The sequence below is a fragment of the Macaca thibetana genome, chromosome 7, assembly GCF_024542745.1.
Source record: "Macaca thibetana thibetana isolate TM-01 chromosome 7, ASM2454274v1, whole genome shotgun sequence".
Classification (NCBI taxonomy): domain Eukaryota; kingdom Metazoa; phylum Chordata; class Mammalia; order Primates; family Cercopithecidae; genus Macaca; species Macaca thibetana.
Window position 1 is genome coordinate 153,198,412 of NC_065584.1, and position 17,697 is coordinate 153,216,108.

The 17,697-nt window shown below is 53.8% G+C and overlaps 1 protein-coding gene across 1 annotated transcript in view; it reads left to right on the forward strand.

Moving 5' to 3' along the window:
• The first annotated feature begins 5,544 nt into the window (after positions 1-5,544).
• CORO2B (coronin 2B) overlaps positions 5,545-17,697 on the forward strand; it is a 150,670-nt gene continuing 138,517 nt past the window's right edge. Inside the window, exon 1 of the mRNA XM_050796338.1 lies at positions 5,545-5,890. Within this exon, the coding sequence (XP_050652295.1) occupies positions 5,876-5,890 (15 nt within the window). The 5' untranslated portion in view covers positions 5,545-5,875. The remainder of the gene's footprint in view (positions 5,891-17,697) is intronic.

The following is a 17,697-nucleotide window of genomic DNA, read 5'->3' on the forward strand; positions in this document are numbered from 1 at the left end:
CACAGAGACAGGGAGATGGAGACAAACGCACAGAGAGGTGAGAAGGGCAGGAGGGTGGAAATAAGCAGATCTGGTGGGGGCAGAGCTGGAGGAGAGACAGGAGGAAGAGTAAAACCATGAAGGTCAAGGGGAGGGCAGCAGAGAGGTGCGCCTCTGCCAGGCCGGAGAGCAGGGAGAGGTTGCGGTGGGCAGAGGGCAGTAAGGGGAAACAGGCATCCCTGAGGAAGTGTGGGGAAGACATGGCCAGGGAGGTGCAAAGCGTGGAAAGGTGAATGCAGCAGAGAAGCAGGGCAGGGTGGGAGCTGAGGCATGTGGTGGGGGACAGCGGCTGGGGGACAAAACAGACAGAAAGGGAGAAATGGGAGACCCACATACAGAGAAGGAGAGACCCGAAGCTGACAGAGCACAGCACTATGCGCTGGAATTACTAAGTGAAAGAGCCAGTCCCCGTCCTCAAGCCGGGGACACAGAGGCTGTGCAGCTAGACCATTCCAGTCGCTGTCTAGGAAGGTTTCCTGGAGGAGGCAACACGTAAGGAAAGACTAAAGAAGAGTCAGCTAGGTGCTGAGCGGGAGAGAAGGGCCAGGTTATGGTGAGACGGGAAGCCTGGAGATGCAGGGGGTGGGGGCAGGTCTTGGAGGACCCTGTTGGACTTCATCCTGAGGACAGCAGGGAGCCCCTGATGGGGTTCAAGCAGCCAGATCTGTGTGTGCAAGAGCTGCTGGGGGAGAACGGACTGAGTTGCACAAGAGGGCAGGCAACAGGGCAAGTCCGAGTGGCCCAGCAAGGGAAAATGCTGAGCTAGGGCAGTCACCGTGCAGACAGAGAGGAGGGAGGGAACTTGAGAGCTGCAGGGGCTTGGAAGCCTGAGGAGCCAAGGCGGCCAGCATGTGGGCATGCCGCCTGGGGTGGCATGAGCGAGGCAGGCAGCAAGGGCTGGAGGAGCATCTCCCTCTTTGGGGCTCTACAGCTTTGGGAATCTCCCTGTGGCCTCTGCCACAATGCAGCACCCACTCACCCATGGTCTGGGATGGGTGCCCACAGCTGCAGGTAATTCTAAGAGACTGCAAGCTTCTCCGGGGCAAGGCCCAAGCCCTCCTCACTCTGTAGAGTAGCACTCGGTACAGGGCCTGGGCAGATGCTGGGCAAAGAAGCACACTAGGCAGGGCAGAGCCTCACACCGAGAGGCCCTCATTCCTTGCTATAGGGACCTGGACTTGAATAGGAGGTTATTAAGGTTGAAGATAAAGGTGCCATCACAGCCTTATTGATCAGCAAGGCAGTTATCCAGCGTCTCCCATGTGTCAGCCTTGTGATTTTAAAAAAGAGAACAAACACATGGTTAGAGCCCATAAAGAGATAGGAGCAAATATATTTCATTATAATACAGGGTGAATCAGGCCACCATGGATACAGCGCCAGGAGACCTACATGCAGAGCTGACACTTGAGCTGGACTTTGAAAGATGAATAGGAGTTTGCCATGCTGAGAAAGAGGGTTAGGGCCCCAGAGGCCCAGGAAAGACCATGGCCTAAAGCATTGAGGCATGAGAGTCTCTAGAAGAGACCAGAACTAATACAGCAAACTCTTATGTACCCCACAGTGTGTACCGTATCCCCTCAGGCTACTCCACTTCTAATCTCACCTGCAGTTTAGCACATCTGAGAAAGCCCAGACTTGAACTGACAGCATCCCACCTCCATAAGAACCAGGGATTCTTCACTTTCTGCCCCAGGACATTCTCTGAAGCTGAGAGGCCTGCTCTGCCCTCCCAAAAGCACAGCCCTGAAGTGCAAGGAGGTAATGCCCTCGGGGCAGCTCTCAAACAATGCGGAAGAGGAACGTCGGTAAACACCCCGCTCATCTGACAGGCAATTCTGTATCCGGTCCAGGGGTCTCTGGGGAACTGAGCCTCCCTCCCCTGGATGCCTCCTGCAGTCACACTGAGAATACACTTTTTTCTTCTTTTTTTCTGATACTTGCTCTGTTACCCAGGTTGGAGTGCAGTAGCGCAATCTTGGCTCACTGCAACCTCTGCCTCCCGGGTTCAAGCAATTCTCCTGCCTCAGCCTCCTGAGTAGCTGGGATTACAGGTGCCCACCACTGCGCCTGGCTAATTTTTGTATTTTTAGTAGAGATGGGGTTTCACCATCTTGGCCAGGCTGGTCTCAAACTCCTGACCTTGTGATCTGTCCCCCTTGGCCTCCCAAAGTGCTGGGATTACAGGTGTGAGCCAACGTGCCCGGCGAGAATACATCTTTATACTGGCGTATTCACCTTTGCTCCTTCTCAACCACACTACTCCCCACCTCCACTGCCCCACTCTTCCACTCCTGTGATCACCTTCCAATTAAATCACTTGCATCCAACACCTTTCTCAGGCTTTGCTTTGGAGGAAACCCAAACTAAGGGCTATGTTACCGGAGACCCAGGATGAGTAGTGTTGTGGTGTTAACAATCGTACCATACAAAATGCATGCATTGGCTGGGTGCGGTGGCTCACGCTTGTAATCCCAACACTTTGGGAGGCCGAAGCAGGTGGATCACGAGGTCAGGAGTTCGAGACCAGCCTGGCCAACATAGTGAAACCCTGTCTGTACTAAAAATACAAAAATTAGTCACGTAGGGTGGCAGGCACCTGTAGTCCCAGCTATTCAGGAGGCTGAGGTGGGAGAATCGCCTGAACCCGAGAGGCAGAGGTTGCAGTGAGCCAAGACCACACCATTGCACTCCAGCCTGGGTGACAGAGTGAGACTACGTCACAAAAAAAAAAAAAAAAAAGAAAGAAAGAAAGAAAAGAAAAGAAAATGCATGTATTTCTCAGTATCTCCTACACGCAGAGGCCATGACTGGGCACAAGGGGATGTGGCATTGTCTGAGTTTGCCCTTGCTCTTCTAGACCTCCCTTCTGCCTGGGGAGATGTGACAGAGGGGGTGAGCCAGCAGCACAGGAGGGATCAGAAACATTTTCCTTCTGCCTTTGGAGAACGTCACATGGGTTAGGGGCAGCAGATTGATGTTCCTAATTACATTTGGCTCAAGCTGATATTAAGTACTTGTCTCATTCCCAGAGCCCACAGCAACGGCGGATGGTAGGAAAGGTGCCAAGAGGCATGCTGGGTAGCTCAGGATGACAATCTGGGATTTGAAATCTCTGTAAGATATAAAAGTGGACAGACAAGTCACAGCCATGGGTGCAGGGTGACTGGTGTCCTTGAGTTGCCCTTTAAAGGCTTCTGATGGGGTCCTAGGGCTGCAAGGGCCCTGTAAAGGTCTTGAGTTCCATCCTCCTGGCTAGAGGCTAACCTGCCCAAGACAGCTGAGACAGGGAATCTGACTCTTCCAGTGCTGGACAGCTCGCTGGTGGGAAATGCTTTCGTGGGCCCAATTTAAATTTCCTCTGCTGCAGGTTAAATGTGTATTTTGCTTGATTTGTTCTCGGTGGCATTAAATATTTGCTAAGCTCCTACTAGGTGCCCAGGGGTACACAGTGAGAGAAGGCATGCCTCTGTGCTCAGAGGCTCATGAAAATGAGACCAGACACTCAGAACTAAATGCAACAGGGAGAGCCATTGGGCTGGAGTTGTCAGGAGAGGTGGCAAGGAGGTGGTGCCGTGAGAGGTGGGATGCATTTGAGTTACTGCAGAAGAATAAGAGAGCATTCCTGGCAGGCAAGCAACGTGGGAAGATGCCTTAGGAAGGGTTTGGCACAGAGGAGATGCCTGAGGTCTGCAGCACATCTGCTACCCAAGAGATTTAGTAAGTCCCTGGAACTCCTCTAGGGAACGAATAGCTGCCTACCTATAACCTAAGACACCTGTGAAACTCAAATAAGGCAGTAGGTAGGAATGGACCCTGGAGTTTATGGATTCAAAGCACAATGCTGAGCTTGATTTAAGACTTTCATTCAAGTCCTCGCTCTGTCACTGTGTCTTCTTGGGCAAGTCCCCTCCCTTCTCTAAATCTGTTTACTCATCAGCAAAATGGGGATGGTAGTTCTTTCCTTACACTGTTGCATTTAGGGTTCCCAAGAAAATGTAGTTAAAAATGGCAGGCCCAGGTGCGGTGGCTCATGCCTGTAATCCCAGCACTTTGGGAGGCTGAGGCAGGTGGATCACGAGGTCAGGAGTTCAAGACCAACCTGGCCAATACGGTGAAACCCCATCTCTACTAAAAATAAAAAATTAGCCCAGCGTGGTAGCTGCGTGCCTGTAGTCCCAGCTATTTGAGGGGCTGAGGCAGAAGAATCACTTGAATCCTGGAGGCGGAGGTTGCAGTGAGTCCAGATTGCACCACTGCACTCCAGCCTGGGTGACAGAGAGACTACTCCCGTCTCAAAAAACAAAACAAAACAAAACAAAAATTGCACGATGACCCACAAAGCACTTCCTGGAGGCTGGTTACTCTTATTACTGCTCCAATCTAGACACTGGTCTCCTGGAAGGCAGGCATTCCATCTCCTCTCTGTTCCCCCAGCACTTTCCACAGAGCAGGTGCTCATATATGACGTTGCCATCGCTGTCCTGGTGAATTGCACTGGTAATTACCACGGAGCAGGAAACCAGCACTTCCGGGCTTGCCAGGCTGTCCTGCCTGGAGGACTCCTCTGCCTCCATCTCTGCTAACCCCTCCCCTCCACCCTCTTCACGGTTCTGTATCTGCGGAAACCGGTTCTGCCCAGGTGCTTGGGAGGGAGACTCCTTTCTCAAGACTTGCGAGGTCACCTCCAGGTGACTGTCCCTCAAATCCCCACAGCAGCTCCAGGACACAGTGTGCCCCAAGTCAGGATTGGATCAGCACACGGGACGCACCTGTGTTGTCCCTCCACGAGAAGAGCGGCATTCAGGGGTAGTGTAGACGGTCCTAGGGCAGGGCAGCTTCTATAACAAGAGGTTCCCTTAGGGAGCTAGCAGCGGAGTGGAAAGAGCGGGAGGAACGACTCGGGCAGGCAGGTCTTGTGCTGTGGTCTAAGTCACTTCCCACGTCCGTCCCACTTTGATCATCAGTTTCCTCCTCTGCAAAACTCACTAAGGCGGCCTTCGGGCAAGTAATCGCGGCGGGAATTAGATTCGAAAGAGTGCTTACACAAATCCGTCTGGCCACCCTGTGCCCCAGGCCAGCGCGAGGTGGGGTGCGGGCAGGGCTCCCGGGCTTGCGGCTGCCACGCCCCTCCCAGCCCGCCACGCCACACTCACGGCCCACGGGCCGACTTTGCGAGCCTCCAGGGGGCGAGCCCGACAGCCTTCTTTGCCCGCGCAGTGCTTCGGCCGTCCAGTCTGTGACTTCACCAGCGTCCCCGGGCCAGCGGGGCACCGGAGAGCCCGGGGCGCCGCCCGCTCCCCTAGCCGGCAGGTGCCGGGAGCCAGCCTCGCCCAGCCGAGTGGCGTCCGCAGGCCCGAAGGAGTTAAGGCCGCGGACCCGGGCGCCCGTCCCGGCTCCGGGAGCGGCAGTGCCCGGCGGCCGGCGATCGAGCGGGAGGCGCGGGGCACGGCCGCAGGCGGGCTGCGCTTCCTCCTCCTCCTCCCTCCGCCTCCTCTTTTGTAGCGAGTTCCCGGCCCCTCTTCCTCCCCCCGCCCCCCAGCCCGGGCCCTCTCCCTCTCTCCCTTTCTTCCTGCCTCGCCTTCCTGCGGCGAAGGAGGCTCATCTATTATAAATGCACATTCGGGGCTGACATCAGCGACGAGCGGCGGGCGAGCGCCAACGAGCGGTCCCTGCGCGCTGCCCGCCCGGAGCGCAGCCCCCAGGCTCGGCCGAACCGCCGGCGGGGCGCGGGGAGCGCGCCGGGAGCTGCCGGACCCCCTTCCCGCCGCCTCCCCTGGCCGCCGCCGCCCCCGCACGCCGCGCCCGCGCCCCCGCTCCGCCGCGGAGTTTCTGCATGACTGTCACAAAGGTAAGCGCAGCTCGCCCGCCGCGCCCGGGACCCGCCGGCGCCTGCAGCCCCCGGGCTGGGCAGCGGGGGGCGCGGGGGTGTGGGTATGGGGAGGGGGCGCCGGTGCTGAGAAGGTGCGGCGCGCGCCTCTCTTGCTGCGGGATCCGCTCGAGTCACTCTGGCCCCCAAAGACTGCGGAGGCCAGAGGGAGATTGCCGCTCTGGCAGCCCCGGCGGTTTGGCCAACATCCCTCCGCGCCCGGCCCAACCCCGGGACTGCATTTTTAACCCTTGTTTGGGATGCTGCATTTTTAACCCCTAGAGAGCTGGGCTGGGCGGCTGGCGGTGTCCCTCCGGGGAGTGCGCGGCGGGGAGCGTCGCTGGCAGGGGCTGGTGCTGAGCAGTGGGTGTGGGGATGGGCCTGCCGCCCCGAGGAGGCCAGCGGAGGGGAAACCCCACCCCACCTGCCAGCCTCCGCTGCCCATGCCGGGAGCGCTGGCTCCACTCCAAAGCCACTCTGTGCAGAAGGCACTGCCCAGTCCCGGGGAGCCGCTACCAGAGACAGGGCAGGTCCAGGTGGTTGACTTGAAAATGTGGGGAGGGAATGTGACAGGGGAAGCAAAGGTGGGCATCTTGGCAGCCCCCATATTGGAGGACGATTGTTGGGCCTTGTCATAGGGGCCCACGTTTATTGGAGAGACTTTAGGGGCTTCCTAGTTGTAGGGAGGAAAGAGTTAAGAGGAAAGATGATGGGGCAGTGGAAAGTGTCAGGGTCAAGGGACCAGGGAGACCTGAGTTCAATCCCCAGCTCTATCCCAAATCCCCTGGATGACCTTGGTCGGGGAGGGGTCCACTTTGGGCCTCAGTTTCTTCTTGTGTGCTGTAAGGGTGATAATATGGGTCCTGGGTGGTAACAGGCTGTTAAAGAACCAGTAAAATCAAGGGTGTGAACCCACACTCTTCAGAGAGATCTGTCTGGGTACTGAGCTCACAGTCTGGCCGTGGCCTTGGGCTTGGCCGTCCATTCAAGGGCCAGACTCCACCTTTTCCAGCTGCCCAGCTGGGTCCCAGAATTGGGGAGCTGGAGGCCAAAGTGGGACCGGAGGCCCACTTGTGGTCAGAGCAGTGGGGCCAGATGGAGGGTTGGGGTGCAAGTGATGGAGGTGGGGTGGTTTGGGCCCCTTCTGCTAAGCCAGGGCCTGCCCATGCCCTCCTCAAGTGTGCCCCAAGACTGAATGTTTGTGCGGATTCTTGGGCCCAACTCCAAACTTTGCCATTGGCCCTGGTTCTGGGACTTGGGAGCACTGCGAGAAGATGAACTTGACGGTGCAGGGCCTTCCTCAGCTCTGGCTACTTCTGGCAGGGCTGTTGTGACCCACCGCGGGTAGGATGCTTAGGGTTTTGAAATGATGCGCATGCTGTTCAGCTGGGAGGGATATTAAGGTTATTAATGTCAAAGATGCAAGTGGGCTGAGACAGAGGAGTAATGGATGGACCCGGCTAGAGAGAGAAAGGATGTGAGGTTTGAATAATAGCGCTGAGGATTAACTCGGCGCCTCCCCTGTGTCTCTTTATGTGCGTGAACTCATGCAGCCTTCCTTCCCCGGAGGCCTGCAAGGAAGGTGTGTTCGGTTCGCTTTAACAGTGGAAGGAGCTGAGGCTCAGAGACGTGAAATGACTTGCCTGAGATCACACAGCATGTATGTTGCAGAGCTGGGGTTTGTCCTCAAGTCTATCTCAATCTATGGCCAGTGATCTTTGCACTGCTCTGCTCTGTTGGGCATCCTGGCTACTGGGGGACTTCCATGGCAGAGGAGCACTGCTTGGAGGCCTGAACCTTGAAGCAGGGATGGGACAGGGAGTCCATGAAAGTGGGTGCTTACCTGTTAAGCCCGCTGGCAGGCCTAGCTTCTTGGTATCCAATGACTATTCAACACTCCTCCACCCTGGTACCCAGCCCCCAACAAACCCTCCATGTCGCTCACCTCCTGCTCTAACCAATGTGGCTTTGGCTTAAGCCAGCTCAGAGGATTAAATAAAATCCCCACCTTAACCCTATCTTCTCTCCCCTTGCTGGCCCTTCACAGACCGGCGTGTTCTTGTGGGGAACAGATAGCAGGAGGGGTGCAGGAGAGGTCCTGGGGACTGTCTTGCTGTCTACAAGCCTGCTGGTGGTAGCTCCTCCAGTACTATAGGGAAAGCCACCATGCTCTGAAAGTGTGAAGGCCTGGCCTCTAGTCCTAAATCAGCCACCAACAGGCTGTGTGACCTTGGACAGTCACTTCCATCCTTGGGCCTCTGTTTTTCTGTCTGTCAAATGTAAGACTTGATTCCAGTGATCTCTAGGGCCTCTTCTGCTGAGCCTTGGTGCAGCTTCAGTTCTGGCAAGAAAGTCACCTCTGATGGAGATTGGGAGACTCTTTGTTATCTGGGGGGTGGTCTGTTTACAAGACGGATGTGAAGGAGAACCCTAAAGAGAGTGTGAGAGGTAAGATCGCTGCTGACACACTGGGAGCGGTAGGTAGGGGAGGGAATGGGTTCGAGAGTGAGCTCCCAGGGCAGTGTCTAGGGCTCTAGACTTCTCTGCTGTTGCTTCTCCAGGCAGAGGGTCATGGCTGGGTCCCAACTTCCTGCCCCTTGGACGAATGCCTTAGTCCTTGTACCAGGTCCCCTGAGGGCAGAGTCCTCTGGTTCAGGGTTAGGTATGGACTGCAGGAGCTCTGAGCTCAGAGAGGCCTGGCAAGTGGAGAAGAGGAAGCCAGATGGCAAGTTGCTAGATCCTCAGTAGCACTTCCACAGAGGAGGTCAGCCTGTTTTCCGTTTTCTGCCTCTCTCATACATCCCCTTGCCCCCTTAACCATGAGCTACACTGCTGAAGCTGCAGGCAAACCCTGTGGGTTTCTGAAGGACTCCTGCCCTAACCAGCCTTAGGAACACAGAGCCCCGGAAACCTTCTAGCCCCATGACATTTCTCCTGGTTATGTTTTAAAGGCTATTTGATTGTATATAATTTAGTAAGTTACCTTAATTTCTTTCGGGACGAGAAAGAGAAGAAAGCCAGCAAAAGGGAAGAAAGAGCGGAGGGAAGGAAGGCTCTGATGCAGAGCCCTGAGCATGCACTGGAGGTCAAGGTGCTGCCTTCTCTCAGTCTTAGTCCAACGTGCTTCCTAGGGCAGCTCGGGGTGAGGGAGCCAAGGCTTTCCCTGAGACAAGTAGCTCCAGCTGATTTTATTCTTCATGTTCTTCTAACTGCTTTGCACAGTTTTTCTCTTTGTGTTCCATCTCAGTCATATACCAGACTAGCAGTGCTTCTCCAGTTCTAAATATCTGTTTCTACATTGCTATCAACTGGAAAAGCAGAGGACAAAGTACATTAATAGAGTTGTGTGTAAAGTACAAGTTGATGGGCTATAAGAAAACCTGTGAGCTGAAGTGTAGGCCCTTGCAACCCGCTTTGTCCTGCTCAAAGGCCCTTTGAGGGATTTCCTGGCTGCTGGCTGTGATGTGACCAGAGGTAGGTCTTCCAGGTAAGGGAGGAGGTGGCTTACAGCGATCAGGCTCCCCTGTTTTCAGGTGTGCCGTGTTAAGTTAGATGCTATGAGCTGAATGCTTTTTACCTTCCTGAGCCTGGCTCAAGGGGTCAGTGGTCCAGGAACCAAGTGCCCTGAGCAGCAGAATTGCCTGCTGCACCCCAGAAGGCCTCAGGAGAAGGAGTGTGGGAAAAGAGAAGACCTTGGTTGCCAACATGCTCCTCCCTGCTAAGCAGATAGATTGTAGGTCCGTGAGCAGCACAGTCAGCGGTACCTTGGCCCCTCTTTCTGTGGGCAACCTTCTCTCTGCTGCCCCAGCTGCAGCAGGGCACAGACTGCTGATAGGAGCCAGTGGCTCCTGCTGAATGTGAAAGGACTGAGGATGATGTTATCCTGCCCAGGTAATAGCAGGTCTGCATTTGCCAAAGATCGTGTGTCTCTAGGGCCCCTACAGAGTCACCCACAGGAAAATAAAATTTTGGAGCAGGCACATCCCCCAACCCTTTCCTTGAGAAATGAGGGAGCTGAGACCCTGGAAGCAGAAGTTGTGACGTTGTGACTTGCCCAAAGTCATTCAACAAGTTTGAGGCTGGAGGGGCTGGCACGTCAATCCTCCTGACTGGTGGTCAGTGCTCTTTCCACCTGGCTGCCCTGGGAAGGGGTCCTGGGGCAGCCTGAGCAGGCACAGGTGTTTTGGCCCCACTCCAGTTACCCCACTGCATCGCCCCTGCCTGTCCTGCTGGTGCCTGGATTTCCCTCTGTGGGATACCCTCTGCCCTAGATGGAAAAAGCATTGCGGGGATGGGAGGAGGGACAGGATGTGGGGCAGGGGAGCCAAGTCCATGGGAGCCTTGCTATACCTACAGTCAGATGGCGAGGGGGATTATAAGGCCTCTCTGCCTCCGGTTCCCTGACGCAGAATCTAGGTATCTGGGAGATACCTGAACCTCCTGGCATTCTACATCCCAGCACCTTGTTCCTATCTGGGTCTCCCTGGGAGAGGAAGTGAGAGAGCCAGCACCTCAGGAAGCCTTGGTGAAGAGGAAGCGGGGGAACCAGCACAGAGCCAGCTCCCGGGTGGGAGCCCACTTGCGGGTGGGCAGGAGCTCTGCCTGCTCTGCCCACACACCCTTTATGCCTCCTCTCCCTTCCCGGGCTTCTTCCAGATATCCAGCATTCTCATGCTGGGAGGTGTGCGGCTAGGAGTCATTCGTTCCTTTAGCCAGTACCCTCTGAGCACCTACCCTGGGCCAGACCCTGTGTGAGGCATTAGGAACACAGTGGCATTAGCCACAGTCCCTGGGATCCAGGGCCTTAGAGGAGAAGGACATGGAAAGGCCAAAGCCCTGAGTTCAGAGTCTCGAGGTCCAGTGGGCACAAGCTGGGAGATCTCTTGTCTTGCCTGCATACTGTAAGTGCCTAATGAATGCAGGCTCTTTCCTTCCTTACTGTCTCTCCCTCTAGGCAATGAAGCTCACTCTCCAGAAAAGCACTGTCAGATGCTTTCTTCCTGACTGTGCCCAGAGGCCCTGTGTTCCCCTCCCCCCAGGCACTGCCACCTTGACACCTATGGCAGCTCTTAGAAGAAGCTGGGCAGGGTGTGAGGCTCTCCAGGGCTCCCAGAATCACCCCACACTGGCCAGCCCTGTGAGGTTGGCACACACGAGTTTGGCTGGTTGGGAGTGTGGACGCTGGCTGGGCCAATGTCCTGGCAGCTCAGGGATGGAGTGAGTTTTTCCACTGCTCTCCCAGGCCAACTAGCTGGAGCAGACACGGCCTCCGCCAGGGCCAGTGCTGGTGGAGTCTCGGCTACTGGCACCCGGGCAGCCCTGATTCTGATTTGGATATGCCTGGCCACAGAGATTATCTTGTGTCCAGGAGATGAAAATGTGTGCAAATTCTCTCTGCGCCCAGCCCGGTCTCCTTCCCTCTTTTCCTGATCAGCCCCATTGGGTTCCCATTCCTCCCCCGTTTGGTCCCGCAGGCTCAGGCCCAGGGTCCTGAAGCACCCTGCAGCCTGGGGAGCTTGGAGCAGCTGGCATGGGGCAGGCCCTGCCAGGGAAGGACAGATGCAAATCCAGTGGCTTCCACATGAAAAGAAGCTGTTTAGAATGAGCCTCTCCTTTGTGGGCCTGGAGTGCAGGACCAGCTGCTAAGGAGGCACAAGTGGGGTGGGGGTGGGGAATGGGGAGAAGCCACCACCGCCCTTCCTCACCCCTCCTTTTTGCCCCCGCAGAGGCCCCTGGAGGGATTTTGTAATTGGTTTCTGGCTGGCACCCTCCTTCCAATTAATTAATGTAGCGATGGGAGGCTCCCAGGTTTGCTCAGGCTGTCTTTCGTACAGAATACATCCATGGGTTACTGCCCTGAATCCCATCAGCTTTCTCATGGTGGGGAGGGTCCCCTCTATTTAGGGATGGATAAACAGTGTCTGAGTGGAGAGATGACCACACCCCGGTCCCAGAGCTAATGTGGGTCAGAGGCGGGATGCATGCCCAGATCTTCTGGCTTTGAGCCAGAACCTTTTCAATCCGATCACATAATGGTCCACAACCCGTGAAGATTAATCACCATCATCACGATAATGACAGTTATCAAGCAGGCGTTGGGCATGCATGATCGCATTTACTCGGCACAACCATGGGGTAGATTCTATTATCCATCCCATTTTCCAGAGGAGGAGAGTGAGGCTTAGTGAGAGTAGGTGAACTGCTCAAGGTCACAGGTTGAATGAATGCGAGGGGAGCAGGGATTTGTACCTGGGCTGTCTGACTCCAGAGAACACTTTCATCTCACTTCTAGGCCTTTGGTCCTGGGACATGATCCTACTCTGCTTCCACTCCCCACCAGCCCCCCACCTACAACACAGTGGGCTATTATCTGTTGTGTCTGTGGTCCAGCCACTGAGGATGTGCAGGACAAATGCTGGTTGCCTTGAGGGTGATGCCTATGGTTGTGTCCTGCTTAGATTTGCCTGTGGTCTTTACTGGAGCTGGGAGTCATGTAAATAATTCGGGGAAGGGTGCTGGGGGAGGAGGGTGTCCTATGCATGGTGTTTGACATCAGATCGGGCTGCTTGGGCAGGGCATTCAGCCCAGGGCAGAACAAAGTATGACAGAGGCAGAGCCGCCTTCTCCATTTCCATGAGGGTAGCTTGGTTCAGAGAACGCAGGTCCCTGGTCCAGGCTTGCAGCCCTTACAAGAAGCAGCCTTTTCTCGAGATAGCCCCTGATGATTTGGGGTGCCACTGGCTAGGAATGCTGGCTTTGAAGTCAAACACATGGCAGTCTGTCATTTACTTTCTGTGTATTCTTGGGCAAGTTGCCTCACCTCTCTGAACATCTGTTTCCTCATCCATTCATTGGGATTGATAATAGTAGCACTTAAGAGGATTGTTATTAAGATAAAGTGAGCTGGTCCATGTGAGGCACTTACCATATGCCTGACATGTAGTGTTAGCTGTTATTCTCAGGAAGACAGAAAATTAATGAGTGTCCTGGGGCTTATGAAATGAGCAATACAGAGAACTCTGGGAATAGCAGGGGGCCTGATATAGTCAGAGGGATCAGGAAGTGACTTTAAGTTGAGTCATGAAGGATGAGTGGGAGGTAGCAGGTGAAAGGAGGGGAGCTGAGGAGGGAGCAATAGGCCAGGGATGAATGGGCAAACGTCAGGAGTCAAAAACCATGGACCTTGATCGCTTCCTGCATGCCGGGCATTGATGAGAGCGTGGTACAAGTATCCACTCATTTAATCCTCAGAGCAACATCATGGTATAGGTTACTGTTATCATCCCTGCTTTACAGATAAGGACGCAGGCACAGAGAGGCTAAGTCACCTGTAAAAGGTGGCCCAGTGAGGCAGGATGGAACTGGTCCATGTCCGGACCTCTGGATTCTGGCCTCTTTCCTTCCCCTTGCCTGCTGCTTGGTGATAGGGATGGTGACCTGACCCTGGATGCTTCTAAAACTAACCCAGGCAGGGGGATGTGGAAGTTCCAAGTTCAGTTGCCCACCCCGATGCCTCACAGAGCCTCCTTGGGCTGTGTAAGGAGGCCAGAGGCTCTCCTGGCTCTCAGGCAGGAGGGAGAAGTCATTTATTTTTCCAAAAGGAAACTTTGCTCTGGCAGGAAAATTTCCACCTTATATTTGTAGTGGGCTCAATTATGACCATTTTTGTTCTTTAGATCTTTCTTATTATCTATATTGGGCCTTGGTCTTTAAAGTCAAACTATAGGGAGATATGTATGCGCACACACACAGGCACACATTTTTTTCTAAAGTGTTAAAAGTCCACACCAATAGTCCCAGCTACTCAGGAGGCTGAGGCAGGAGGATCAGTCTGGGAAACACAGTGAGACCCCATCTCTAAAACAAACAAACAAACAAAAACCCCTAAGTGTCTGCAGTTTGGTGTCTGCTTTGCCTGAGCTCAGAGAAGGTGAATGTTTTACGTGGTGTTCATGCCACAGGCTTAAACTTACTGGCCCCTGTATGAGACAAATGCTAACACCCCTGGAGGCTCTGGCTGCCCAGAGTGGTGGTGTGTGGAGGCTCACCCCGGGTAGGTGCTTATGCTAATTCCTGGGAAGCCTCCATGATCGGTATTTAACCCCGGAGATGTCTGAGGTCATCTGGGCCGGCCCTCTGCCTGTACAGCACTCTACACTTTTTAGGAATATGAGAATGATTCCTAATTTTAATTTAGATTAGTTTTAAAAATACTAATTTACTAGTAGGCAGTTCCCAGCCTTTTACCAGTTGCTAGGTCCCTGCTTTCAAGGGACCAACAGGCAATAACAATAACGATGATAACAGAAGCGGCTAACCCTTCCAGAGCACTTAGTTTATGCCAAGCGTATACAATCTGTTTTATATGTATTAATTCATTTAAGCTTCATGACAGTCTATGAAATCTGTGCTATTATTATCCCCCTTCCTATGGTTGCAGAAATGGAGGTCCAGGGAAAGAAGGGAGGTAACTTTTACAATGTTCCCACAGCCAGTCAGGGACTCAGCCTGCCTCGCAGGCCTTCTGTCTTGCCACTTTGTCAGGCTGGTGGGAATGACCCGGAAACATGTAGTCCAGAGCACGGGACCTGGAGGCAGAAGACCCAGGCCTTGCTCTTGCCTCTGCTCCTTACTGTGTGACCTTGGGCTAGTCCCTGGATGTCTCTGAGTCTCTGTGAAAATGGAGTTAGTAGTCTATCTCTGTAGGGTGCTCTAATATTCAAGTAACATGGGAAAGATGTAAATAAGGCGCTTTGTAGATGTCATGGAAGGAAATGGTTTATTGTGATGTCTAATCTGTGCCCCCTCCTTTCTTCTTCCTCACCAGTATTTCAAGGCCCTCAGATTTAGGCAGTTCCTTCCAATAGCTAGCCCACTTCTCCCCTGCTGTAGTCCTTATTTCAGAATTGATTCATACTCTGTGGGTGGAAGAGAAAAGTTCGTCTCTTCCAAACAGCCTCTATCTGTTTTTACTCTGTCAGGCTAGTTTGGTGCGGATGAAAACTTGCTTTTCTCTCTTCCTGTTCTGTCTATTTTGGCTGTTTTAATATGCTTGGGACAAATAATCTGGCTATAAAAATGTGGTGTCCTGCTTTCATTTGAAAAGTGAGCCAAATAAAGCATCCAAACCTTGATCTGTATCATCCCGGCTCTCTGTAGATCAGAGCTCCCTGTGGAAGGCGAGGAAAGGTGGGTCCCAGAGCACAGTCCTACCTGGGTCCCTAGGCAGAGAGACCAGGTTCCCACTGTCAAATGACCTTGATCTTTGCTCCAGATACATCCCGATGCCCTCGGGACTCAGACCTGCTTTTCCTTTAGGTTTATGGAGAGGAATAGCCTCTACTAGCTTGAGGCATTGCAGCAAATCATTTAAACACCTTGAGTTTGATTTCAGAACTAACAGTTTTATAATCTGGAATCTGGTAGAATTTCCAGGATGTGGAACGGCTGATGGAAAGAAAGGTGTTGGTGGAAGGCGACAAAGGGATTTAATTCCTGAGGATTTTTATTTAACTCCCGAAGAAATTGCTGGTTATGCCTGCCTTGCTGACCTCCAGGTGAAAGACCAGCTTGCAGAAATGCATGGGGAAATTTGGGATTCCGAGAAATTTGGAATTCTGGGAAAGGGGATTTCTGCATACCTGAGTGGCCAACTAATGACTTTATCTTCACAAATCTGTCTTCTAGAGACCCTGAGTCTGCCTTCCTGCCTTACTCATTAAAAGATCTGGGAACAAACTCAAGTTCTTATGGATTGAGGCTGTTTCAGGGCCTGAGCTGTCCTGTTAAACTGACCTTTTCAGGGTCCGGATCCACATTAATTTCTCAATCCTTGGAGCTCCTGTAGCATGTGATCCCTGGTATACCAGCCAGCAGGGAAAGGCCTTATGTGCCATGTTGTTTGCCGATTATCTTATGAGCATGATCTTTGGCTCCCTAACTTGTGAGCTTGCTGAAGCTAGAGATCAGGTCTGATTCTTTTTAGTAGCTTTCACAGCGCTCATCAAAGGGCTATGCATGCCAGTAAGAGTGTGCTGTGGATTTTTGGAATACCAGGTATAGACATACAAGATTTGGCAGGATTTGGAGCAAGCCTAAAACATTCCCTGTTGCTGCTTGGGCAAAATCTTTACTATTAGAGATCTGTGGACTGCTGGAGCCGGAAGGGACTTTAAAGATGTAAGTAGACACCCCCATTTTGCAGAGGAGAAAACTGAAGCCCCAGAAAGTTTTCCCAAGGCGGTATAGGGAAGATGTGACTGAGTGGGGACTGGGGCTCCCCCAAGTTACTGGCAGGCTCAGGTTGGGTTTTCCAATTCTCTGGGGTTTTTTTTGTTTTGTTTTGTTTTTCCTAGGCTTCTAGTAGTTGCCCAATGTTGGCAGGCCAAGGAATGATTCAAAAGTGGGGAATGGGAGAAAGTTCCAGAAAGGAGACTTTGAGAACTTAACCTAGATGGGAGGAGGCACCTGGTTGGAGAGACTTGGCTCACCAAGTGACCAGCTAGGAGGGCCCTGACCAGAGGCCCGGTTTGGTGGTGGCAGAGGCAGAGGGAGCAACTTTGGAGGCCTTTCTGCTCAACCATCAGGCTGCGGCTGCCCAGGCCTGGCAGTGCATGCCCTACGTTCCTGGCTGCCCCCCTGCCCTCCACAGTGACCCATGACCCCCGGCTCTCCCTCCTGGAAGCTGGCCGTCCTGGCACACTGGGCTGCCAGCAATCTTTCCCTCCTTTGTTTCTCTGAAACCATGAGAAGGGCTGCTGGGTTGGGAGCCTGGGTTGCTAAGAGCTTTCCTCGGGCCAGACCTTATCACCAGCTTGAGAAGTCTCCTGGCCAAGATTTCCCTGGAACTCTGGCTCTGAGGGAGGGAGACTGGGTGGAGGGAAGGGGAGGTGGTACTCAGGAGCCACAAACAAAGCTGCCCCTCTGTGCCACCGCCCCCCCTTCCAGGACCAGCGTGTAGGAGCAGCCTGGGAGCCACAAGCTCAGTGGGCCTTTGCTTTTTGAAGAGCAGCGGGAACAATGGAACCAGAAAGCTCTTCAGAGGCTGCCCCCCCCCGTGCCCAGCCTGGCACTTCTATTCTCTCAGGTACCCCCATAACTCTGCTGTTACCCCCACTTTTCAGAGGGGGAGACAGCCTCTGAGAGGATGGCCTGCCCTGCTTCACACAGCAGGAAGGAGCAAACTGGACGGTAACCCCCTGACTGCACCGCCCCATGCACAAGCAGGAGATGCGGGCCAGCTGGCCTGGCAGTGGATGGCCGAGGGTGCTGCGGGGCCGTTGGTTTAGAATGTCTTCCCCGACCACCTCGCTTAGAACCCACCATAGAATTCCCTTCCTTTGGGTCTTTTAGGTGTTCTTAAAAATACAAATCCCCTTGAGGGGGTAATAATGCCCTAAGTGGTTGTCATTGACTAGACCCAGCTTCCTGGGAGGAAAACACTAGAGTAGGTGCAGGAGAGAGGTTGCTTAGAGGCAAATGAGGCAGGAGGGAGAGCTGTTACTGTGAGTGAGCCAGTTTTGCCAGGGAAGTGAGTGTGGAGTGGAGAGGACAGCCAAGCTTATTCTGTGTTCCTCTCCACTCTGGCGACCCTGTTCTCCTGTGCAGGGCCGCCTTCCCCACCCCTACCCTTGTGCAAATAAAATGAGGACTGAGATGTATTCAAAAAACATTTGCTGAGCCCTGTGTGCCAGGCCCTAAGTGGCACTGAGGGTGCAGGGATGAACCAAAGCAGTGTCTCTCCCCAGGAGGATCCTGGTCTAGGGGGGGACACAGGCCACTCAGTAGGA